General features: G+C 33.3%; 1 protein-coding gene and 1 pseudogene across 1 annotated transcript; one reads left to right on the top strand and one right to left on the bottom strand.

Annotated features, from left to right (window-relative positions):
- The first annotated feature begins 2,050 nt into the window (after positions 1–2,050).
- LOC133175971 (deoxyribonuclease-1-like) lies at positions 2,051–9,685 on the top strand. The gene is made up of 10 exons (XM_061311132.1): positions 2,051–2,114; positions 3,565–3,758; positions 4,010–4,104; positions 4,955–5,038; positions 5,821–5,921; positions 6,232–6,347; positions 6,510–6,664; positions 7,488–7,581; positions 7,714–7,765; positions 9,052–9,685. The coding sequence occupies exons 2-10, from the start codon at positions 3,585–3,587 to the stop codon at positions 9,486–9,488; spliced, it is 1,308 nt and encodes a 435-aa protein (XP_061167116.1). The 5' UTR covers positions 2,051–2,114; positions 3,565–3,584; the 3' UTR covers positions 9,489–9,685.
- Positions 9,686–19,073: 9,388 nt separating this feature from the next.
- On the bottom strand, positions 19,074–20,531 carry LOC133175644 (uncharacterized; annotated as a pseudogene).
- Positions 20,532–26,138: the final 5,607 nt, after the last annotated feature.

The raw sequence follows: 26,138 nt of genomic DNA, 5'->3' as shown, positions 1-26,138 counted from the left end.
TGTTATAAATCTTTAAATAAATGTTGTAATATATTTTCTTTGGTACTATTTGCAGAAATACCTTTTGCATAAATTTGCCTGAAAATTTCATTCGATATAAATGTAAAGATAAAAACAAAGTCAGAAGGAGAATAACGATGTCTTTCTGGCGTTAAAGTGTCTTGCTTTGGGTTGTTTATTAAAAAAAGATTGAACTGTCCGAAGCTCATTTTCCATATTCATTCATTCTTGTGTATCATTGGATTCAAGACATGACCGTATGAACGGGTGTAATTTTGCCGATTTATAGTACACTGTAGTAAACGTAGCTACCTTATGCTCGTGTCTGATGACTTTTCTTGATTGGTTGTGCGCCCTCAAACTGAAAATGTATGGTCCCCCCGTCCCCAACTGAAATTCTTCCAATGGGCCTGCAAGAGCAAGGGACGTTTAAGGTTGACTGACTTTCTTCTTCCTCTGTTGAAATATGAAGAAGTTGATACCTGTTTAAACACCAACAAATGACGTAAGAAACGTTTACTACAGGAAAGAGAATTCGAAATAATAGACTTTAGAGAAATTAATTAATGTCACATAGTATTGAATCCAACGATACACAAGATCCATCACAGTGGAATGACTATGGAACAGTTCAAATAATAACATAACAAAATATCAGATATCATTCGAATCATATGTAATACATCGATCTTACAAAAACACAGGCTCTCTTTCTCTCTCTCTCTCTCTCTCTGTGTGTGTATTATCATTTCTGTCCACTGGTTTTAATTAAGCGATTTTGATTTTGTGACACCTGTTGAATGTTACAGTCCATTAATAGTAATCTTTAATGAACTATACATAAATAAACCGTGAATAATGAGTGAAAAAGATGACGAGTTATAAATAGGATACCTTTCCGCATTTTAAGTATAATCTCTAAAAATTTATTTCTTAATTTTTAACTCTTAAAAGTATCTAATAAAGTCCTGGAAAATTTCGTCCAGTTTTATCCCTCTTTACTTCATTCCAAAAAAAAAAAAAAGGCTGTAACAGCTGTTGAAGCAGACATTTTTTTACTATACCTTTTGTCAAAAGGAATTATTAGAGATATAAATTTACGATCTTGGGTAAGAAATTCAACGTAGAAATGTTGATTGATTATATGCCCATACTATGCAATTGTTCGCTGCAGTTCAAACATCTTTTTTTATTATATACCCCCGGTATGACAGTCCAATTAAAGTAAATTGAAGATCTGTATTTTTATCCAAGGAATTTTCAAGATGTTCCAGAGAAGGTATTCAATTTCCTAGGACTGAAATAAAATTATATTTGAAAATTCATCTAAAGACTATTGCTGATTTTCTTTTAAAATAGCCCGGAATTCTGTTCTTGTGTCAATTTTTTTATTGCAATTTTCAAAGATCTTTTTTTTGGGGGGGGGGGGCTCTTTTTTTTTCTTTTGCAACTTTTGAATTACATCAGTTACACTTTGCGATAGATTAGATTAAAACAAACAAAGCATATTTCATGAATTTATTGTGATATAAAATGGCTAGTTAAATTAGGGAATTTAACCTATATTTCTTTCTTTTTGTTTTAAAACAAAGTGGTCCATGACCGGTTTTTAGGAATGCCCGTTGTGAGTGAATATTTGCTTGCAAAACTTCTGCAGGGACCGGTTTCAAAAACTTTCAGGTTATTGAACTACAAGTTCATTGTTGAATTTAAATGTTTGTTGTTGTTTTTTAGTGTGAATAAGGCTTTTGTTTTGTTTTGCATGGTCTCTACAATGATCATCTAAGAACTGATCATCTAAGAACTTTTTACTTCCGTGTATGAATTAATCACTCGTCTGGCGCGACAATAATTTTTACATTTATCCGGCAGATTCATCCAAATGATCACATTATAATTTATCATAAGTCTATACGCACTTATATCTGCTCTTAATACATAATATTTTTTTTGTTGTAAAGTCAGTTTATAAATAACATCGAGGCATTGCGATAGATATATTTGGGATTAAGCAGGAAGTATTAACACGCCTTCCGTTTGATGGAGAGAATTTCATGTATTCGGGGATCCGGTAGGACAGCAACATGGGTTCATGACAGGATGAAGAGATAACAGTATGTATAAATATTTATCGTGTATTATTAATGCTAGAAATAACAATCATAATTAGTATACATAGATACATATTTGAATGATACTATGGTATATAACAGTATAAAACATTATTATTATTCAAATATCTATCTGTATATAGATAGATACTTGACGTCTACTTTCAATGTATACACAATTGTTCATTTTATAAGATGCACGTGTAGTTTGGTGATTGGAAAACTAATACATCATTGATTTCGTGTTACAGTATTGTCTCTACTCAGAATAATCTCCTCTAAGGACAGGTTAAAGTAAGTCTCGAAGAATATGTAACATTTATCTCCCTTTTCCTTTATGAGGCATTTTTGGTATTAATAATCCGAATTTTCAATATTATTTTCTAATACCAGAAACACTGTTGTTAGAGCATTTTAAAAATCTATTTCACACGTCAAAAATTTATGAATGCCTATACAAGTTTAACACAATCTTCTCCAATCGCTAAAATTAAATTGAAATAAGAAGTTTTAAAAAGTCATGACCCCCCCCCTTTTAACTTTCAACTGAATTTTAAAATGAACAGACATATCCATTGTGTGTAATATGTTTGGAAATTGAGCGTAACGTTTTCAAAAATCCTGGTATTTTAACCTTTTAAAAGATTTACTTGAACATTCCTAATTGAACGTAATCCATTGGATATATGAAAAGTTATTCCAGCTTCCTCACCAACACAAATATCTATATATATATATATATATATATATATATATATATATATATATATATATATATATATATATATATATATATATATATATATGGTTAGTTGAATTTTTTCAAAAAAAAAATTTAATTTGGTGGTCATTAGTTTTGAATTCACCCAAAAATAATATAAAATAAAATAAATTTGTGATTGCAAAGAATGACAAGGCATTTTCACTTTTTTTCATAGTTACATGTATACATTGTACCTTTCATGACATTTTAGTGATCTAATCTATACCATCAATTCGATAAAACACCGAAAGCGCAATTTAATAACAATTTCTAAACTACTCTATATAATAACAAGAGTGAGAAAGGATTATTTAAGGTTTTTTCTTTTCGAATTAATGATATGGATTATTTCACAAATACATGTATACGTATATTTTTTAATGCTGCATTCAGAAAATCTGCATGATAATATTCTCTTTATATAGTTTGATAATTTTAAAATGGGTCACTAAACTATATACTTTACTGACAATATCTAAGTTAACAATATGTATTTCATTTTAAAATATAAGTATGCATGCATTTATTTACCCACGATTTCCACGTTTTGATCTTTTAAAATCATCATTGAACCGTGATTTGTTGCTTTTTAATACACGGAATGAATAAGCAAAAGAAAGTAAACACGGGGGGTATTAACGGGTCAGCGATTGTGACTGATAAAATATACGTGGACTATTACACATTCAGTCTCTAGGGTCACAAGGAACATGTGGAAGGCGACTTTTGTGGTGTTTTGCTGGGGCCTGCTGACTGTAGAGGGGGACATATCGGAACTGGACAATTTCAAGGATCAAGATCCCATTAGAATCGGAGCTTTCAACATTCAGATTTTCGGGGAGACCAAGTTTGAAAAGCCCGAGGTAGCTCAGGAACTTGTAAAGGTATAGACATTTTTAAAATCACGGTTCAGATATGAAAGTGTAAGATCCAATATCTGCATCTTTTATTGGAAAATGAAATTAAGGCTCAGTGGAAGAAATCTATCAGTAACATTTTGAACTTTAAATGTCAAAGCAGCCTTTTGGGGATTTTTTAATCACTTAATTCAATATAAAATGTCGCAATGAGTGCATGATGCATTATCGTAGTTTCATATCAAACGGATTCATTAATTATTGTTTTGTTTTTAAAGATTTTATCACGCTATGATATCGTATTGGTTCAAGAGATTAGGGATTCTTCTCAAACCTACATCTATAAATTGGTGGAGAAGCTAAACAACGAAACGTAAGTCATACTTATCCATTTATCTGTAAATTTTCAGCTTTATACGGAATTTGTTGACTTTGGTCAAAGATATACAGGTTTATGTGTTTACATTCCAGAACAAAATTCCTCCTTATCTTTTTAAAGGGCAGTCTTTTCCGTTTCAATAACAACAAATAGATATATTCATGCATTTGTATAAGTTTGTCAATCTGTAGGAAAATCTTATCACTGAACTTACAATAGTTACCGAAATTCAGACTATTAAAGTATTAATCAAACATGCTTTAGAAATATACCAAGTAAAGCTGCCTCTTTTTTCTTTATCTCAACCGTGACATTTATTGTATGATTTCCTGACCAGAATAAGCAAAATGCGTGTTACCCTTTACCAGTGTGACACATTTCGAAGTAATTCATTTTTTTGGATATAATTTATATTGGGAAAGATTAAATGTCAAATAGCGATAAAATTTGAAACCCACCACTTCAAAGACAAAAATTTAATTCACATTTCTGTACGTTATCTTCAACTGACTGATCAGTTGTGTATATCAGTTATATATATATATATATATATATATATATATATATATATATATATATATATATATATATATATATATATAATATATATATATATATAATATATATATATATATATATATATATATATATATATATATATATATATATATATATATATGGCGAGAGAAAGGGTTATTTTAGGAGGAGGGTAACGAAAATCATCCCTCATCATTCTAACATCTTGGCTTACAATATGTTTCGATCAGCTCCTCTAATCTTGAGGGGAGCGGAACAACACTTGAAGGCATGTTTCATCCTTAAGTAATACCATTTTCTGTTTTAGGAGGTCGGATGAGCCGTTCAGTTTAGTCGTCAGTGCACGCCTTGGTAGATCGACCAGCAAAGAACAGTATGCGTTCCTGTACAGGTACGTAACGACCCCGGACTATTTACTGAAATTAAGTGCGGTCACAATGTGGTCATGACATTCTTATTTATTTAGGTCTAATCAGGGATTCATAGACATATATAAACGTCTGTATCTGTATACACCTCAGGCAAATCTGAAGAGATTCAGAAAGTTGTATTTATTTTGTGAAAACAACAGTATTTTCTTAATATCTTCTCTCCTGAACTTGGTTTGTTGTGCTTTAATATGATGATGACCAGTTCACATTAATGTTTCTTTTTGAACAGAATTGTGGTCCTTGGGTTTTGAAATATTCTTGAAATAGTTGATCTATATCAATTTTCTTAAAATAAAAGTTTGGAGACAAATTGAAGTCATACCGTAGAGCAATTAAATAATACTTTCAAAATTTTAGTACATTATGTCGGCTTGTAAGATGATCATCATCCTTCAACAACGTCTTCTTTCTTTCCTCGTCCCACCTCTCCTCACCCATTTCGTCTTCCTCCTTATCGTCCTTTCTACCCACCCATCTTCTCTCCCTTCCCCCCCCCCCCTCTTTTCTCTATTTGCCTCCCACTCCATTTTATATTACAAGATTCGCCCTCTAAGTCCTGAGAGTAGCTTGACTTCATGCAGATTTTTATTGGTAATGAATATACATTATATTGAATAATTAAAGTATTACAGTTTTTATTTTTTTAATTTAACCTTTTTAGATAATAGTTATCATTTAAATTATTTTTTAAAATATGAGTATACCACAAATATTATGGCTTTACGAACTTATATTCTTTCAGGAAGAAGTACGTGAATACAGTGGAAGTCTACCAATACGAAGACCCTTTAGATTTATTCCAACGGCCTCCTTATGCCGCCAAATTTCACTCCGATGTATTAGGTATGTACATTATAGAGTTGAAACGTTGAAGTTTGGCAACAGCTATATTGATAAATATCTTTATTTCTAGTATTTTAAAAAAGAATTCAGAAACCCACGACCTCTATAACCTCGACTTGTATAGAATTCATTGACTATTTGAATATGAACCGTGCCACAGGTTTTGAAAGTGTTAGATACAAAAAAAGAAAGAATACAATACTCTTCAAATTAAAAAAATATATATACATGTATATACATTTTAAGGAAATAATTTCCGTTTAATCTGTAATGTTAGAGCAGGTTCTCTATCTACACAAGCCTGTTTTAGATACTATGCACGAATTTGGAATAATTGGGCTACATACGAGTCCCGAAGATGCCTTCATTGAAATCAATGCTCTAAGTGTTGTATATGCCGAAGTGGAACGGAGATTTAAAACCCCCGTGAGTAGCTTTATCTGTAAATAAATCTCAAACAAATTAAAAAGGTTACAAAATTTATAAAATTATTTTATTTTGTTCTTAAAAGTCATTCCATTATTCAAATCAGAAATTGTTTATTGAATTACATGTATCTGCGTCTTTCAAAATGGTGCATGATTGTAGCACATTCTGATCGCTGGAGACCTGAATGCAGATTGCTCCTATTTAAGCCGAACCAAAATGAAAGAACTCTCCATTCGCAATGACACTTCATATAAATGGCTGATAGATGATTATCAAGATACAACGGTTAGCGGCACCAACTGTGCTTATGATCGGTATGATTCTTGTCTTTTATTTATTCATTCGATATCCCTCTGACCGCCAAAACAGTGGTCCTCAGTTGATGTCCTCATGACCAACTAGATTGTCATTCTCAGTATTCTCAGTTGATATTTTTAATGTTCAGCAATATTGCATGTCGTCCTTTTTTGATTATCCTTATGTGTAGCAAGATTGTCCTCCTCAGTTGATATCCTAATGTTGGACAAGATTGTCGTCCCCAGTTGGTAAGTCTATAATAGGCAATATCTTCGTCCTCATTTGATATCCTAATGACTAAAACTGTCGTCCTCAGATGATATCCATATGTCCGGTAAGATTGTAGTCCTCAATTGATTTAATTTAAACTTTATTTTATTATGATTAAACATAACTGGATTTCAGTCCTCACCACAATACAGGTAAAGTCATACATGTTACAAGTAAATATTAATTACATAACATTGAAAAAATAAATACATGTGTCAATTAACATCCGTATGACAGACAGGATTTTTGTCCTCAATTGTGTCCTTAGTTGATATCCATCCTGATATTGTGCAAGATTGTCGTCCTCATTTGATAAGTCTATAATAGGCGAAAATTTTGTCCCCATTTGATGTCCTTTACAATCCTTTTCCTGAGTTAATCGCAACTGTTTTAAATAGATCTTGTTAAGATCCACTTCCTCGCTTTATGTTCTTACTGTCTTTAAATGTAAAATATGCATAGTGGGCTACCATACAACCACAGTTTGTCATTGCTGTATTCTCTTCAAATAAAGTTAAAAATATAGCATTTTGGAGGTTGTTGAAACTTTAATTAAACATTTTCTTACAGGTTCATCATTAAAGAAAATACATGGCCAGATATAATACCAGATAGTGTCCAGGTTTTCCATTACGAAAGTGAACATCTGCTGACAAAGGAAGTGGTTAGTACATGTATATCAATTTGACTTTTTTGCTTCTTTTTGGTGTTTCGTGTTCCGATTGGATAATTATTCCACTACATAATCCTTCAGTTATTAATTTGTTTAACATACATGAATTTACCCTATAAACAGGCTCTGGCTGTAAGTGATCACTATCCCATCGAAATGGAACTTCGAGGAAAATGTGAGTACTTTTCTCTGAGAAAGATTCCTTGTTTCTCTGATAAGATATAAACTTCACTGGAATTAATTACTATCATTCCATAAAAAGGCAATTTCTATCAATTTTTTCACCTCAAAGTTTGCTGCAATTGTTTGCATTTCAGTGATAATTTAGATTTCTTTTGAAATATCATTATCATTAAGGCAAAATTTTATATGAGTGAAAAGAGGGATGTTTAACCTTTACACTATAAGCTGACTGCAGCAAAATTCTTTGTGAGCAAAGACTGTAACAGTTACAAAACTCTATATATTTTCATTATTTCAGGTTATGGTAAGAAATTTTCAAGCATGAATATAAGCATGCTTGTAATGTTTGCAGTTAACATATATAAATTTCAATTAAATTTCAAATTTTGATTAGACATAAACTTACGATCAGATGAAAAAATATATAAGATTCTTGTTTCTCATGTATCATATACAAAACCATCTATCATAAATAAACACAAGTACATTCAACAAGTAATCATTTTTTAAAAATAATAATTTATTTTAATTATATTCTTTTATCTATTTTGTATTTTTTCTGAGAGAGAGAGAGAGAGAGAGAGAGGAGAGAGAGAGAGGAGAGAGAGAGGTAAAGAGGGAAAGAGTGAATAACATTCTAATATTTTCATCATCATTCTTTTATTGTCGGTTCTGTCGATCAAACAGATGACAGCAGCGCAAACATTCCGCTTCCTAACTTTTTTGTTTGGTTGATGATAACGGGAATTTTCCTTTCCAAAAAGTTGAGGTGACCACTTGTTATTGTGTAAATTGCCAGACTAATACTTTAAACTTAGTTTTGGAACAAGAGCTCATGCTGCGTCTCATATAACCAGATGATCTTTGTTGTTATGTCTTACGGTTTTTTTCTATTGCTCTGCATCTACTCTTGCCTCTAAAACATTCTACTGGCATTGCTTTGCATAGTATTCAGGGTTATTGCAAAGTTTTTATTCTTCATGGCCATTGAATTAAAAAGATTCGTACATAAATATCACTTCCTTCCGGTATGTTAATCAGATTGTTCTGAGAGCATGCCTATGACGTACACGTGTAACAGCTGCAAAATGTAAGGTACTATACCTAGCAAATCTGTTTACGTGTTTTATGCCGTATTTTTAAGATTTGAGAAAAGTGATATTAAAATATTGATGATTTCTTTCATGCTAAACATCTCAATACATTGTATATGCCTGTATATTTTCATTTAGTATTTAAGATTACAAAGTTTGGTAAAATAATGTTGCTTTCACATAGGTAACAGAGCTATTCTACAGACTTACACTCCATTATTCTCAATAGCGGTGGAGGACGATCGGGTTATTCCGTCCACAGATTTATCGTATATCAGATATATCTACCAGAAAACAAGTGAAAGAATTCCACAGTGGAGTGCGCAGGTCTATAAAATCGGGACCCGGATGAATTACGTCATAGCTACCCGAACGAATGTTGACATCGCCAAAGCTATCGAGGAAATCTTCTTGTTTTACGAGGCATTTCAACGGAAGGTGCTGAGCCTAGAGAGCATTGCCTCGTTGAGGAAGCTGCTAAATGAATTTAAGTGTTTTAGGGAGCCACATATCATGTACTGCATGAATACAACCCCTCTATCTGTTGTTGATCTTGCAGTCACGTGTACTCTAGTAGACCCATTGACCTGCAAAATCGATGTGACTAGACGTCTTTCATAAAGATCAACCATATAGGTCTTTAGCTCACTGGTCTGAAATTTGGGACAGATGACCACTGAGATACAATTTCATGCATTCACAAAAACGTAAATAAATTGATTCTATAATGATTTATCAATGTTTTAAATTCCCTTAAAATGTTACTTACCCTGTGCTTCTCATGTATACCTGTATACTTTGACCACATACTAAGTAATGTATTTGGTTTTAAACCTTTATATATATATATATATATATATATATATATATATATATATATATATATATATATATATATATATATATATATATATATAGTTAGTTAGTTAGTTAGTTAGTTAGTTAGTTTGGAGGGCATGACAATTTGACATCCTATCGTTTTTTCTTCTAGCCGATACGGAACATAAATTGGATTAGAATATTTTTATAATTATTAGGCTTAAGGAACCAAAAAACGAAAACAACATTGTGTAACTTATGAATGTTTATAATTCACACACTAAGCCTTTAGGCATTGCATTGCCGTGTCAGTCACAATGACAGTTAAACAAATATTTCGATTGTCTCAATTTCAGGCCAATGAGAGCTAGTTAAAATATCTTTTTTATAAGAAGTATTAAAACTCGTAATACGTAACGTATCTTGGCACAAATATATCGATATAGAAAAAGGTGGATCGTCACAAATGTACTTTTTGAATGCATGGAACTGCAGCTCTCTCTCTTTATCTATCTTAATGTTCTCAGACCAGTAAGTTACATTCTATATGTATTTATTTTATTGAATACCTCGACTTCTTGTTTTGTGTTATTTGATTTTTTAAAATATTATCTTCTGTTTGTAACTGTGAATTACACCTGTTATTGTTGCATTCAATTCCTTACGTATTAGAACATATTTATATTGATTCTGAAATAAAATATGTTGCCTAACTTTTTTAAAAAAGCTATCCGTTCCTCAAGTTTGAAGATCAGCAGTTAAGTAATTGAAAATGTTAAAAAATGTCACTGAATTCACGAAGAAATGTGAATTTACACATGTTATTTCTTTAAAGCTCATCAATATAGTTATTCACATTATATAGGGAAAAATTATTTATCTCAAATATATTTTTAGGAATTATGAAAAAAGTACCAATTATGCATTTCAAATGAAATATCGATCAAGTATGTTTTAGGATAAACAAGAGACCCAGCGACCCTACCGGTCATCTGAACAACAAGACTGGAAAGGATCAATAGAAGTCTATAATAAAACTAAGTAAACTGAGAGATGAAGATATGCTATCGCAAAGCAAGAGAAATAGGATGGTCAGGGATCAACAAAATAGTTTAATACTCAGTAATAAACATGATAAATCATGAATAGTTCTGTTTACCTGCTCATAGTAATACACTCCCATTTGTACCTATCATTGAGAACATGGAGTAAACACTTTTTAATCCAATACACATTGGCCTTCCTTGGTCTTTGAAGAATATATAATGTACAAAAAATAAGGTATTTTTGTCTCATTAGTATCTATCTATTATTTACCTGATCATTAAAAACTAAGTCCTTTTTGTATTATACATTTCACAATATTTGGAATAGACATCCTTGTTCATCATACCATGCACTCTTTGTTTGCTAAACACAAAGAGACACAGAAGATTGTAAAGAATTTATGCATATTTTCAATAGATCCCACCCCAAACCAGAACCTCTGACCAAGCGGCCGTGAATTTCAGTTTTGGAAAAAGCACCCTTGCTTATCATAACCATGCACCATGTTTGCGTATTACCCTGCTTAGAAGATTTTCAAAGAATAAATGCATTTTCACTATATTATCAATAGAGCCCCGCCAATCAGCCATGAAACTCTGATTGTTTCTTCAAAACACAACGGGTAATCAGTTTGGTTTGAAGAATTTTGTGTACATTTATGATTAAGCCTAACGAATAATATTGGACTTGAATATTCTTCCTGAGGTTATTTAAAAAATTCGTGCTAATCTTTATTTTATACAATCTACAATTTACAGGTACAATCTAGATTACGACTATTGATAAATCGCCATCACTATTTTAAGTGAAGATACGAAGAGTGATTAAGTGAAAACTTCCATCTTAGTAAGGATATTCAATAAAGAGGGTTTCTTGGTATGTCAGGATAGTATCATGTTTCTGAAATTAAAAATACTGATATAAAGCACACAAATAGTATCAACTGTCTTTCCATGAAAATCATTGTAATTATTATCAAGTCTTAAATAAGTTATAGTTTATATGTCCATATAATCCAACATATAATCAAACCTATACTTACGATTCCGTTTTAAAAGCTGAAATTCTTCAAAAGCATCTTTCAGTTTTAAATATTTTTAACATTCCAATCAATGAAAGTGAATTTGATTTACTGTGCTTATGTTGAATTCCAATACTTTATAAAAATCCTTACAAACAAAGATACATCGAGGGTCGATCTAGTAAATGTGTTCAACCAAGCCTTTATCCTTACTCCTCACCAAAATATAAAATGCTGTGAAAGACTCACCAAAATATTAAGTGCTGTGAAGGAGAAACTTTACACGTATTGTGCTGCAATATATTCATAAAGTGGTGTAAATCAATTGTGGATTCTTAAAGAAAACTTCAAACAACTTTTGGAAAATTTAAAATTGCAAAACTGCATCAATAGCATCAAAACTTATGACTTTTCTACGCTTATGCAAGCTTTATAAATTAAAGAGCAGGCTATCTGACATCATAGACAACTGCTCTGCCTCCTTGATAAAATGGGACTTGCACATTTCTAGCGATTAGTCATCTACAAAATTTCTTAGCTAAAATCATTCTGATTCTATACAGGTACTCAGAAGTTGAAATTAAAAAGTGCTGGACTTTATCATTGACAATATCTTTTATTCTTTTGGAGAAAAAAACTTCCAAAAATCTGGTGGAATTTCGATGGGCATTAATTTTGCTCCTTTATTAGTCGACCTATTTTATATTCCTATGAAACAGAATTTATTCATAACCGTCTACATGAGAAAAAAAACTCTTGCTTTGGCCATCATCTAGACATTAAAGATATATCGACGACGTTTTATCAATTAACAATAGTTACTTTCATTTATATGTCGACTTAATATATCTCACTGAACTGAAATAAACTGACACTACAAAGTTTGCCACATCTGTTTCAGTTTTGGATGTTTTATTTATTATAGATGAAAAAGGCCAACTAATAATGAACAGTATGACAAAAGGGATGACTTCAGGTTTTCCATCGTCAACTTCTCTTCTTTATGTTCCAAAATCACCTGAATATGGTGTTTATGTCTCCCAAATGATTCCATAGGCAAGAATATGGACTGAGTATGCTCAATTTTTAAAGCGAGGCAGGCTACTAAACAAATAAGATAATGTTACGAAGATTTCAACAACACCGTATAAAGTCAATTTTTTGAAATTTTTTTAAAATTATAATGACCTTGTCTGAAAATACAATCTATCGTTGGATCGTACTTGCTTGACATGATTCATACCATTTCTTAAGTCGTTGCTTTTATTTGAAATTTGACTACGGTATATCCGTATATCTGATCAATTTAATACATAGGGCTAACGGCAGATGTGACCGGTCAACATGGGATGCTTACTCCTCCTAGGCACCTGATCCCATTTCTGGTGTTTTAAGGGGGTCTGTGTGTTTGTCCTGTTTACAATTCGTTTTGTTTACTGGATTTATGAGATTAATCACTGTTCGTAATCTTCACCTTTTACATTATTATATTAATTCTAATAAAGTTTTGATGATTTTTAAAGGCATATTTTCTTGTATAAAAAAGGATATTCAATGGATATTCAATGCTTTTTGGTTTTCTGAGCGTTAAAATATGAAAGAATAGATTTAACAGTTCATTGCCGTAAAATAATTGCAGAAACACACACCTGTATTTTTGATGCTTTTCTTTTCACAGTGTGAAAATATATCTCGGCTTCATTTAACGTAATAAAGTCCTTCTAGCATTTTTCTATTTAAGTATTTCTCTGTATATGAGAAAGAAAATGTATTAAAATTACATCAAAAATGAAATACATGGAGATAACGAACAGTATTCAAGCTCAAAAGTCCATTAAACAATACAAAAATAGGAGCAGAGCAAACACAGACCTCCAAAACATCAGAGGTGGGATCAGGTCTCATGGAGGAGTGAGCATCCCCCGACCGGTCACACCCGCCGTGTGCTCCTTGTCATGATCAGGAAATAACGGGAAAATCCGTCGACAATTCAGTGTGTAAATAATGGCCTAACAATTAGTATGAAAAACGTCAGTCAGCATTTGACTCAATGATAAATTGTATTTGCTGATCATTATATCGACCATAGAACTTAAGAAATGATGACTTTAAACGAGACTGCTGATATTCTTGTTTCATCAACTTGTTTGTCAATAATTTTCCTCGTTTTAGAAATTGTACATACGTAGAGCATGCTCTTGCGTATCGAATCAACTGAGAATTTCTAAAACGAGGAAAAAATTATCATTGAGTCAAATGCTGACCGACGTTTTTCACACTTATTGTTAGGCCATTATTTACACACTATCATGACAAGGAGTACACGGCGGGTGTGACCGGTCGGGGGATGCTCACTCCTACATGGCACTTGATCCCACCTCTGATGTTTAAGAAGTCCGTGTTTGCTCTGCTCCTATTTTGTATTGTTTAATGGACTTTTGAGCTTAAATACTGTTCGTTATCTCCATATATTTCATCAAATTAATAAAACAATGATTTATTTTAAATTCTGTGTCCATGTCCCTTTATTTTTATTGTCTGTAGTATGTAAGTTTTATATATACACCAAACCGACATTAAAGTTTTGACAGCAAGATATAAATGCAGATACGCAACATAATGAATATACTGTACACTGGTAACCCAACACCCTCGGTAACTTTGAAAATTTCTATTCAAATACACAAATGTATGTCTATTTAAACATTGCGAAGGACATATATTCAGTTATTCCTCTCTTTTGGAGAGTCAAGACTCTTGTTTATTGGTATAAATTTTCTGCAAAAGGAAGTAAGTATTCATTTCATTGTAAATTATTGTCACATGAAGAAAATAGTAAAAGGAAAGTGACACGAGTAAAGTCGTAAACCATGCTTTCCTTTCCTATTTTCACCACAAAATAAACTGTTAGTAACTGTAGCATGGAAACAACGGAAAGAAAGAAGGCGGCCAATTATCGATATGTATTTCTTTGTTCTTTATTGTGGCATACAACCACCATTGTTTGGTAAAGTAGGTCTGAAATTTTTTAACCTGAAATGACATACAGTTTCCTGTATTTCTAAGTCTACTGCACATGCAATCATTTTTGAACTACTCTAAGAGTATATCTTTTAATCTTTTATGGAAATCAGAGAAGGATTAAATTAAAGTAAGCTTTTAAATGACCTATTAAAGCATTTAATATTTTGTTCCATAAAATTACCTGCATTATCTACTGATTTTTTCCCGCGAATGCGAACAGTGTGCATGAAATGCTCTTTGCTTTAAAAAAAAAAAAAAAATTAAAGTCTTTCAACGTGATCAGACAGTTTTAAAACACATTACTGACTAGACAAGTTCATTTAATTTTCTTTAAAAATCAGGTATAGGAATTATTAATAGGAGAAAACCAGAAAATGATTGACAAGCAATTAAATGTGCACAAAAAATTCAGGCCTGTGGAATAAAAAGGAAGCCAGAGAACTGTCCTCTTTTTAATCCGAAATTTGTTTTTTGTTCATTATTTGAATGAATATTTTTTGCTTGCTAATTTTTTTCCGGGATTTCTTTGCTTTTTATTATTTTTATGGCTGACACATAGAAAACGATGCTGCATACATGAAAAAGGGATCACAAGGTGAATACTACTTTTTAAAAAAAAAATTCTAACGATTTCAAAAAGAGAATTTTCTTCTTTAGGGGATTGTCTCTTAACTGTTCGGCTGCTGTGCCTTCAATAATGAATGTAAGTAAACATAACTGTTTATTGGTTTTTGCTTTTAACATGCTTATATAGGCAGATAATTACGATACTGTAAAAGCAACATCAAAATAAGACTTTTTGTAGATAGCTTCTGACATTTTATGCTGTTTGTTATGCTTCCTTTTGTTAACTTTTTAATATTTATATTTTCCCGATAAACCTCATGTCTGTTTTTATCATTAGACAAACATGTAATGGATATTACTTTGCCTTTTCGACAGGTAAAACATCTTAAAATGTTCACATACGAAATTATGCAGAAAATTGCAGTCGGATTTAGCAAACATAAAAGAAGCATGTTATTCTTTTGACGATGTGTTAAAAAAAATTATTATCTAATATTGAAAAAACTTTGAAAGTCAACACGTAATACAATTCCGAACGATCTAGATAAAATAAAAAAAAATAACTTAAGTTTATTGTAATCAATAATTTAGATAAAAACAAGGAAGCTGAGGTCTATACTAATGCTGACCTATTGATAAACTCGCCACGCAAAATTTTGGAGTTTTGAGAACTCACCAAAATCACAGTAAACAGTCCAAAAAATATTTAACAAGAAATTAAAATAGCTCTAAAAAATTTCGGAAATCAGAACGAATGTTTAGAAAATATGGTTTAAGTATCTTTAAAGAAGTACGTGTCAATGAACGAAAATATAAAAAATATTATAGAATATTATAAGAACTTAGTCATGAAAATGTTTTTTTTTTTAAATTTAATGAGAAGCAGTGATCCAAAAACTTTTTAGAAAATAATAAATAAAAGACTGATCAACAAAAATGAGATATTTCCAAATCATTCGTAAAATTCATGAGATGGGATAAGGTGCCATGAAGGAGTGAGCATCCCCTGCCGACAGGTCACACCCGCCGAATACTCCTTGTCGTGATCGGGAAAAATGGAAAAATCCGTCATTGTGTCAATAATGGCCTAACAATTAGTATGAAAAACGTCCGCATTTGATGTAGTGATAAATCGTATTTGCTGACAAGGTCATTGTATCGACCATAAAATTTGCGAAATGATGACTTCAAAGACTGTTAATATCCTTGTTTCATCAACTTGTTTGTCAATAGTTGGCCTCGTTTTAGAAATTGTTCATACGTAGAGCATGCGCTTGCGTATCGAATCAAATGGGAAACAAAAACCCTATGTGCAGGTGATAAGGGTATCTTGCTACATAAGTAAGGGAAGTTGACGATTGAAAAATTGAAGTCATCACGTTTATCATAAAGCTTTGTTGTTAGGATACCATTAAAGTCTTTTTCTATTAAAATATCCAGATATGAGACAGATGTGTCAGAGTCTGTGATATCTTTCATTTCAAAGTTGTCGATATATCTAAATGTTAAGTTGAAGTTTTTTTTCTTCTCCTGAAGAATAATATCTTCTGCTAGTCTTTTGTCACATATATGTATGTTATTTAATATTGTTCTCAAATCAGCAGTTTTACTTGAAGCTTGGATTCTTTGTAATATTTTGCCTGTTTATAAAAGTAAGGGGAGCGACAAAGCCCCAAAAAATTATATATCCATTACTTAACTAAGCTGCATGGGTAAATTATTTACATTTATCTTAGCTAATTAACGATTTAATAATTATGCTGATCAATATGATATATTGAACGAAAGTCAAGGGGTTGCAGATCAATAATTCTAAAATAGATAATATTTTTGCCTTACAATCATTAATCGAATCATCTATTTTGCTGAAAAAGAAATTGTGTGTTAATAGATTTTAAAGCTGCATTTGACAATGTATAGAGTGTAGGACTATGGCAAAATTTATTCAAAATGGTATTTCTGGAAAATGGTTTTGATGTGAAAATGTACTCTGAAAGTAAATCGAGAATAGCTGTTAATGATATGGTTACTGAATACTTTCCATGCGAAATAGGGGTGCGACAAGAGGAAACCTATTACATTTTTATTTGCTTCATTTCTATATGATGTAGAATCCTTTATAATCACATATAATAACATATTTTAATCACATATAATAACATATGTGTTTAAACAATATCATGCGAGATTGAGCAAGAACTTGTTATTAGAGAAAACCACACAGATCTAAATTGTTGATGTTTAATGGCGAATAATGGCCATGGCAGTACTACAATTTTCAGTTATCAACAATTACAATTATTTACTGGTTACAATCGTAACCAAAGTTACCGACCCAAGTACATTGGGCGATTTTGGCAACCTAAATGGCAAATGGCAAATACATGTAAATGAAAATACACAAGAAATAGGCAAATATAGAAATGAATATGAAATAGGCAAATATACAAATGAAGCTGTTAAACAACATACACTGTACTGGTAAATACTACATTGCAAATGATTCATCCAGTCTTACAAAAATAAGCAAATTGAAATTTCACACATATTGAAAATAATTATGTAAAGTTGTAGCGAGCCCTGGGAACAGATGCTCACTATGTGTCCACTGCCATAATGGCGGTAGCTGAACGCTTATGATTAAAATAACCCCCCCCCAAAAAAAAAAAAAAAATAGGCAAAAGCACATAAATTAAACATAAAATACTAAAACAAATGAGCATAAAACAATCACATAAACTACAGCAGCATCCATTTAAGTGTAATTTACATTATTTAGTCAGCGAAATAGAGTGCCATGGCCATTTTTAAGCAGAAAAAACTCTCACCCCTGACATTATAAAATTGTGCAAAGCTTTTCTCAGTTTCAACAAAGATCTGATTGCCTTGCTCTGACAAGTGCACTCCATCCTCTTTAAATAAAGTATGATCAACTGAAGTGAACTCTGGGTACCGAATATATCCCCCTTGATGTGCCAGAAGTTTCTTTGCAACATAGCTATTAACTCGAACCCTTGCTTTATTAAGAGCATGGTTGTCACTAGCATCACGCCAATTCAATCTAGGTAATATCTGAGACCAAATAATTTTCGTGTTTGGTAACAGTACCAAAAGTGAATCTAAAGAATTATTTATGCTATGAGGCAAATCACATGATGGAATTTGACCAATGTCATTGCCACCGCAATGTAGAACCAGGAATTGTGGAGGATCTTCATACCTTAGCATTAATTTGATTTTGGGGAGATGTCGCCATCTCATGCCGCCTTTTCCCTGCCACCAGATATTTGCCTTCAATGTGGATAACCCAAGATTGGACCCCCCATTTTGTCTAGCATGACCAAAAGCAAGCCATATTATAAATGATCCAATAATCCATATTCTTACACCTTCTGAAATATATGTAAACAAAAATGAATATACCAAAAAATAAAATTTTGCAGACTGGTATGAGAAAACCTATCAAGCTATTCTGCTTGAGGTGCCAACAGTATCACAACCAATTGAGTCTTTAACTATCAATCAAATTTGAGGTTGGTATTCTTATATATCTCTTATATATGCTTTTGAACCCCAACATGCTAATTCTTGAATTTGATCATCTGACATGCCATTAATTGAAGCTGTTGTGGCTCCACCTATCCTAAAAGAATGCGACTTGTACTTACTATTGTCTACCCCAAGGCATGACAATGAATTCTTCAAAATGGCATTAAATTGATAACGCGTTAATGGTGACCTGTCAAAATGACAGAAAAAAGGGCTTTAGTTACGGGACGTTGAACTGAATATTGTTTCAGCAGCTTGACTGGACAGATCTTTCGCTCAACTGCAGGTAGAACCAAAACAACCCCCTTTCCAAACTTGTCAGTTTTAGAATGAGACAAATAATTTTTTACATCTGAATTGTCCTGAGAGAATTGGATGCTTGCCGCATCCAAGGCATGAGAACTACTGCTTTTCTTATTATCTAACACCAACTCACCAACCCTAAATAGGCCAAAAATGAGCATAAAAAAACTTCTGAAAACAATGACGTTTCATAGGATGATTTACAAACAATTGGGAGTAAGTCAATATCTCTCCCAACAATTCTGGTGTAATGGGCAATCTAGCATCCACTGGACTTTGCAATCTTGACATACCTGCCACCATCTTTTTGATAACAAAGTTTGGGGTACCAACAAGTTTACATTTAAAGCTTATACCTGACAGATAGGTCCTTACAGATACAGATGACAGTCCCTTTAATGAACAACTTGCTACAAATTCTATTATCTGTTTTTCATCAGGAGGCCAAAACGGATGTAACCCACAAGATAACCTGAAACAATCAAATTCTGCTAAACCTGTTTGATAAGCAAGTCTTGTATTTGGTGAAATTGAACTCTGAACTAATCTGTCAAAATCAGTCTGGATATAACGGTTGGAAAGGAATCTGGAATTGATGTTGGCTCCAAGTCCGCCTGAGGCGCAAGTGACCGAAAGCACTGAAACAGACAACGAGATAAAGCATCAGCAACTGCATTATGAACACCTAAAATATGACATGCCTTGAACTGGATATTGTTTAACATGGAATGAAGTACCAAAGGAGCGAATTACGCACATAACACGCTTAAACTTTGAAGATTTTTTGTTCAAAATTGTTACTAAGGCCTCATTGTCCATCTGGAAGACTATTTTTTGCTGAATAATTGACTTCCCCAAGCATGAATTGCCAAGACTATTGGAACAAGTTCAAGAAATGTGATGTCCCTGATTATTTCAGTACCAGCCAATTCACTTGTCCACTTGAAAAACAACCAATGATTCCTAAAGAAAGCACCATAACCTAATTCCGAATTCCCTGCACTGTCAGTAAATAATTGGAGTTGATCATCGTCTACCCAGTCAATTTGTGGAAAGTAACAGCAGCCATTGAACAAATCTAAAAATGAAAGCCAAACATTCAAGACCTCTTTAACTGCCACAGAAACCCTGATAAAGTGATGTGGTTTAGGAACCCCTTGCATGACATCATAAATACGCCTAGTGAATGCCCGACCTGACGGTATGACACGCAATCAAAAGTTCATCAAACCTGCAAGAGCCTGAAATTCCTTTAGAGTAGCCTTCTTTCTTGCCATAAAACTGTTGATCAAATCCTTTAAGCTACTTAACTTATCAACTGGGATTCTTATCATCATTTCAACCGAATCTAACTCAAAACCCAAAAAGGTTAGAAAAGTTGAAGGTCACACTGTTTTATCATCGGCTAAGGGGACACCTAACTGCTTGCAAAGTCCCACAAACAATGACATAAGTTCATCACAAGTATTACTACCTGCTCTACCTGGAAACAAAAAGTCATCTAAGTAATGCACCGCAGATTCCTGTCCAGACTGTTGCTTCAATATCCACTCCAAACATGATGAAAATTCCTCAAAAAGACTACAAGACACTGAACATCCCATAGGCAGATATTTGTCAAAGAAAAACTTATCATTTATTTTAAAACCTACAAGCTCAAAATCCGACGGGTTAAATGCAGACTTGAGGTCCATTTTATCCATCAAGGCTCCCTTACCCAACAGACTTAGTAATCTAACAGCATCATCTAATGAGGAGTAATTAACTGAGCAGAAAGATGAATCAATAAATGAATTAACACTTGAATTTTCAGGATAAGATAAATGAAGAATCAACCTAAATGAGCCATCCTTTTTAGGTACTAAACCTACAGGTAAAAGCCTACAATTAGGAAGGGGTCTTAATCGGAACGGGCCAGCAACTCTTCCAGGATAAATTTCTTTAAACACTTTCTCCAGAATTTCAAGCTCATTATCTCTAGCTGACTTTAAATTAGAACAATTAGTAGCTACCATTGGACCATTGTAATTTAGTTTGAAACTTTCAGAAAACCCCTTTAGCAAAATTTCTGAACTCTTCCTATCATAATCAGAGTTTTGTAAATAAGTTGCAAGAACTTCCACCTTAATTGAGAAAAACCTAGGCCCTGTAGATTGTGGTACACTGGGGAATCGTGCTCTGGGCTGTTGGGTTGGTCTTGATGCAGGTACCTGGCTCCTGTATTTGTAATGGGTATCTTTGACCTGAAAAATCTCTAGAAGCATATTGATTTTTAGAAAACGGGCATATACACATAACTGATGGATGAGGGCCGCTACTGCTCAAACATTTATACAAATAATGGCACTGCTGTTTTACACAAACCCAATGATTGTTATAGTCATAGCATTTGAGACCCCCCACCCCACCCCCCGCTGAAGGTCTCATCCGAAGGACCCGCAACTTTCACTTCAAAGTGCCGAGCGCATAGCAAAGGAACAGTTGCTACCCATTTTTTTTATCGACTTAGGTCAGTCGCGGCTGAGATTCGAACTCACGACCTCCCGATCACGGAGCGAGCGCTTTAAAAAGGATGTACACCCTCTAATGTTTTTTATTACAATAACAAAGAAATTGACATTTTCAAACATTTCAAATATCTTAATTGGAGTTATATTCCCTTCATCTGGGCCATTTAAGACAAAACAGTATGGAACCGAAAGAACCTACAGCTATGTACATTTATGGTATTTTCAAGAAAGGTAACTAATTACAACCTTCTCTTGATTGTATTTGTTTGACAAGATAGTTGTTTCAATTTTGTTATATGGTGTGAGGTATGGGGTTATGGTTTTGTTGAAATAATAGAAAGAGTACATCTAAAATTCTGTAAACTGCTTTTTCATCTAAACCCAAGCACTCCCAATTTTATGATTTATGGTGAGTCGGGGAGAGTACCTTTAACTGTACATATCAAAACAAGAATTATTGCAAATGGTCAAAACCTTTACATTGAAAACAATCAAAATATTGCTATATAATGTATAAACTACTGTGTTTAATTTGACAATGGTAATAAATCTAAATGATTAAATAATTTGAAATCAATTTTAGACAATTGTGCATATACATGTAGTAATTTATGGATTCAATAGTACCCGGCTAATTAAAAGTTTAAAACAAAAATTACAAGTCAACATCAATGTAACGCGCGGATGCGCTAACTGGACTGTTTTCAACAAGTCAAGAACTCCATTGAAAGTTTATAAATTTATTTCACAGGACACAGAAACACAACAATACTGTTCAATATTCACAAAATCTCTGGTGTTTCATAAATTAATAAAAACCTCTATAACTGGAGTCTTATCCAGTAATAGCGAGCGCAGCAAGCGGCGCGAAGCGCCGCTCGTCACTGCGAGCTATAACGACAACGCCTGGGCGAAGAGAAAATTCGGACTACTGCACATTCATTCAATAGAATTTTTTTCCGCAGTAATTCTGGACCCACAATGCATCGCTTCTTGTTCTCGCTGCTAACTTCGTTCGCGCGGGAACAACAACTAAAAATTCACACAAAATAAACTCACCTTAATTTAATGGATATTGCATACAGATAGTAGATCAAACGTTCTTTATTAAAATCATTGCACTTTTTAAACTTTGTTTAGGAAATGCAGCTAACATCCGACGTCATGTGACGTCACAGTCTAGACGTTCCAAATGTCTCGTGCGGTTTGAAGAGGCGGATCTTAACGAATGAAGCGAACAATGCGCTCGCCCCAACGGTCGCACCGTCAACATATTAAAAATTCATGTGCAAGTCTAACTCTCATAGACCTAATAAAAATCCTGGTAATCCTAAGTATAATCCCAAACTGGTAATAAACCAGTAAACTTGAAAATCTAAACCAGTAATATACTTGTAAATAAACATTATTCAATCTCTGAATAAAGTTTTCCCCCACACCACTTAATGTTATCGAACTATTAACCTAAAGAACTAAATTAAACACACACCTTGATACAGTGCTGTAGACTACTGTTCAAACGCTACAACTCCCCGTTCTTACTATAGATACGTCATTAAATACTACGAAATTACGTAAAATGGGTAGACTTTACTTTACCGGTCCCCAGAGATCTAGATCCACGCGCGAAACTTTGACGTCACACACGTTGCTAAGTTCCAGTGTTTACGGCGGCCATTTTGATATCGCTTGTAAAAAGTTGGCGAAAATGTTTCGTATAAATTACTAACAAATAAAACCTACCTTAGATCTGAAAGTCATCCAGACTGTTGTTGAGGGTTGTTGTGAGGTCAGCTAAAGGTGTTCGTGATTTTTTCAAAGGCGGAATGGTGGGATCGGAAATGAAATCAGCTTTTTTTGGCTTGTACACTTCAGAAATCAGGTTCAGAAAGCAAATGAAAGGGTCAGGGGAGTCGTTTAAATATAATTTTCTGATGCAGTATTGGGAAAAGTAGCTGTCGTATAATGTTTTCTGTGATCCGTTTTTTGGTAAGGATTTCTTTAGAGCTCTCCAGGTGGATTCTATAGTATTTGTATGGGCACCAGAGTCGGGATCGACGAAGTGAACTGAATGGTTGACAGTCAGGTGAGTGAAACCTTCCGAGTTTAGGGAACTGTAAGCCCTCCAGCAGTCACTGATAATTGTTGTTCCAGGTTTAATGTGCTGTTTTATTATTGTGATTAATGTATCAGCTGTTCTATCTTCAACGGTGGTGAAAAAACACTTCTTAGAATCCCGTTCAATTCCACCAAACACCCACACCCCGTCAACACGCCTACCTTTATGAAACTTTCTCTTCCCGAACTTGCTTTCGTCGATTTCAACTACAATTCCCGGGCCTCCAATGACATTATTTCCGTTTTTTTTGTAAAATTACATCACATACCTCTCTGGCATAATTATACCAGTCTATTATGGTACGTTCGCTAATTTCCAGTTCGTGAATGACGAATTCTTGGTTACACTTGTCAACCCAGAAATAAGTAATATAGAGGATCTGCTCTAAGGTTAAATTATGATTTTCGAACCACGATCCTTTACGAATTGATACCTTTTTGTGACATTTTTTGTTGGAGCATCTCCATACGTAGCAATCACGGCTGAATGAAGTGTCCCTTCTCAAACCAAAACGTCCGAAATCACAAAATTTACATACACAGTCTTTCAGATTAATCAATAAATTTAACTGAATTAACCAGTCAATAATTATTTCGACATTTTCGAATATTTTTCCAAGATCTTTCAATTTGTATGGCATATCGCAACGTGCATTTGTTTACAAATTCATCTGTCAAACTACTGCGCAAACTCCGCACGTGCAGTGATGACAACGGCGTTTTTGAGAACAGTTGATTATATTTTAATGTAAACATAAGTGTTTTAATGTAATATTCTGTTTTCAAGTTAAAAACTTTCGTTTAAAACGAAGTTTTTAACTATGAAATTTTGTGTAGATTACGAATCTGGGGCCAAAAATGCCAAAAAACGCTTATTTTTGATTTTTACGACGGCTGGCGCCGTCGTATTATATAGTGGAAACGCCTACGGCGACACTATATTTTAGCGCGTTTTTCTGGGGACCGGTAAAGTAAAGTCGTTCCCGTAAAATACGTTCACCAATCAGAAACATCGCGCACCTGATCATCAACCAATCACAGCCGATACGCGATACCCCAATTCCCACGGCAACGAAAAGGTATGCACATGTTTCACCAGAAAATAGAAACAAGTAAAATATTATAACTACTTTATGAACAAAGTAAATTTCGAAATAATTATAAAATATTGACATACAATTAATTAAATAAATCGCCGCTTACAACTTTTCACATCTTGAAATAATGCATTATGGGAAATCGCACTTCCGGAATAACAACCATGCGGCGAAAACATACCAGGTAACAATATTTACCGAATAATAGCTAAATAAACACTGTTTTATTTAGATCACGTAAACAATATAGGAAACTATAGATAACAATTAGTTCAACATCATATCAGCATTAAAGTCTTAAATGGCAAAGAAAATAATTTGTAGTTGGCAATGCACATCGCCTGACAGCAATCGGGGGTCATATCAAAACACAATTTAAAAAAAATATTCAAGTGATATAGTAATAAGTTAAAACATCGTGATTATAATATCGCAGTCACTACATCTGACACAATCAATTTCAACAAAATTGGAAATCAAATTGCGATGATTCTTCAAAGGTGTGATTATGTAATAAATTTTGGATGTCAATTTCATGTAGATAGTGTCTTCAGAAATCATAAGAAACAAATTTTACCTAGATTCCAAACTTCAAATCATAAATTACTAATTGAAACGGGATGATGGAAAGGGATAACAGTATAATAATTAGTTTCTGCACACCCAAGTGAAATATTATGTAAGAGATACGACGGGTAAAGCTGTGTGTCTGCCCCAATATACCACTTTTGTTTTGCCATCCTTGACCATCATTTGATCCGCCATCTTGAATCGAAAAATAAATTTTCTATGTCAAATACGAAATTAACTAAATACCTGCCAAAAACCAGCAACCACCCCGACCGGGGCAAAGTTATACACCGCAGTCGTGCTCGCCGACAGCAAAGGGAAGTGGCTAGAGCAAAAAGCAACCCTGCCAACAGAAAAAGAAATTAAATGGCGGGTAAAGGGTGAAGAAACGTGCAAAGAGGGATACAAATGGCTCAAATCTAACTTTAAATCTAAAAAGAAGTTAGGGAATATCTGGCTCTACGTGTGATTTGTAACCTGCGACTTGACTGCCAAAAACAAAACGTATATAGCCCTAACCCACGAAGATGACCGAGCTAAAGAGTAAGCGGCTGACTATCTACAAAAAACCCGAGAACTTGTGAAATCTTACCCTGGCTGCAAAGTAACATTCCTAGAAACCCCCATCTACTCCATAAAAGATTGG

The sequence above is a fragment of the Saccostrea echinata genome, unplaced genomic scaffold (assembly GCF_033153115.1).
Source record: "Saccostrea echinata isolate AGI-Se365-2 ecotype Australia unplaced genomic scaffold, CSIRO_AGI_Sech_v1 ptg000064l, whole genome shotgun sequence".
NCBI lineage: Eukaryota > Metazoa > Mollusca > Bivalvia > Ostreida > Ostreidae > Saccostrea > Saccostrea echinata.
Note: the sequence above shows the minus strand (reverse complement) of the source record. Positions and strands in the feature narration are given on the sequence as shown.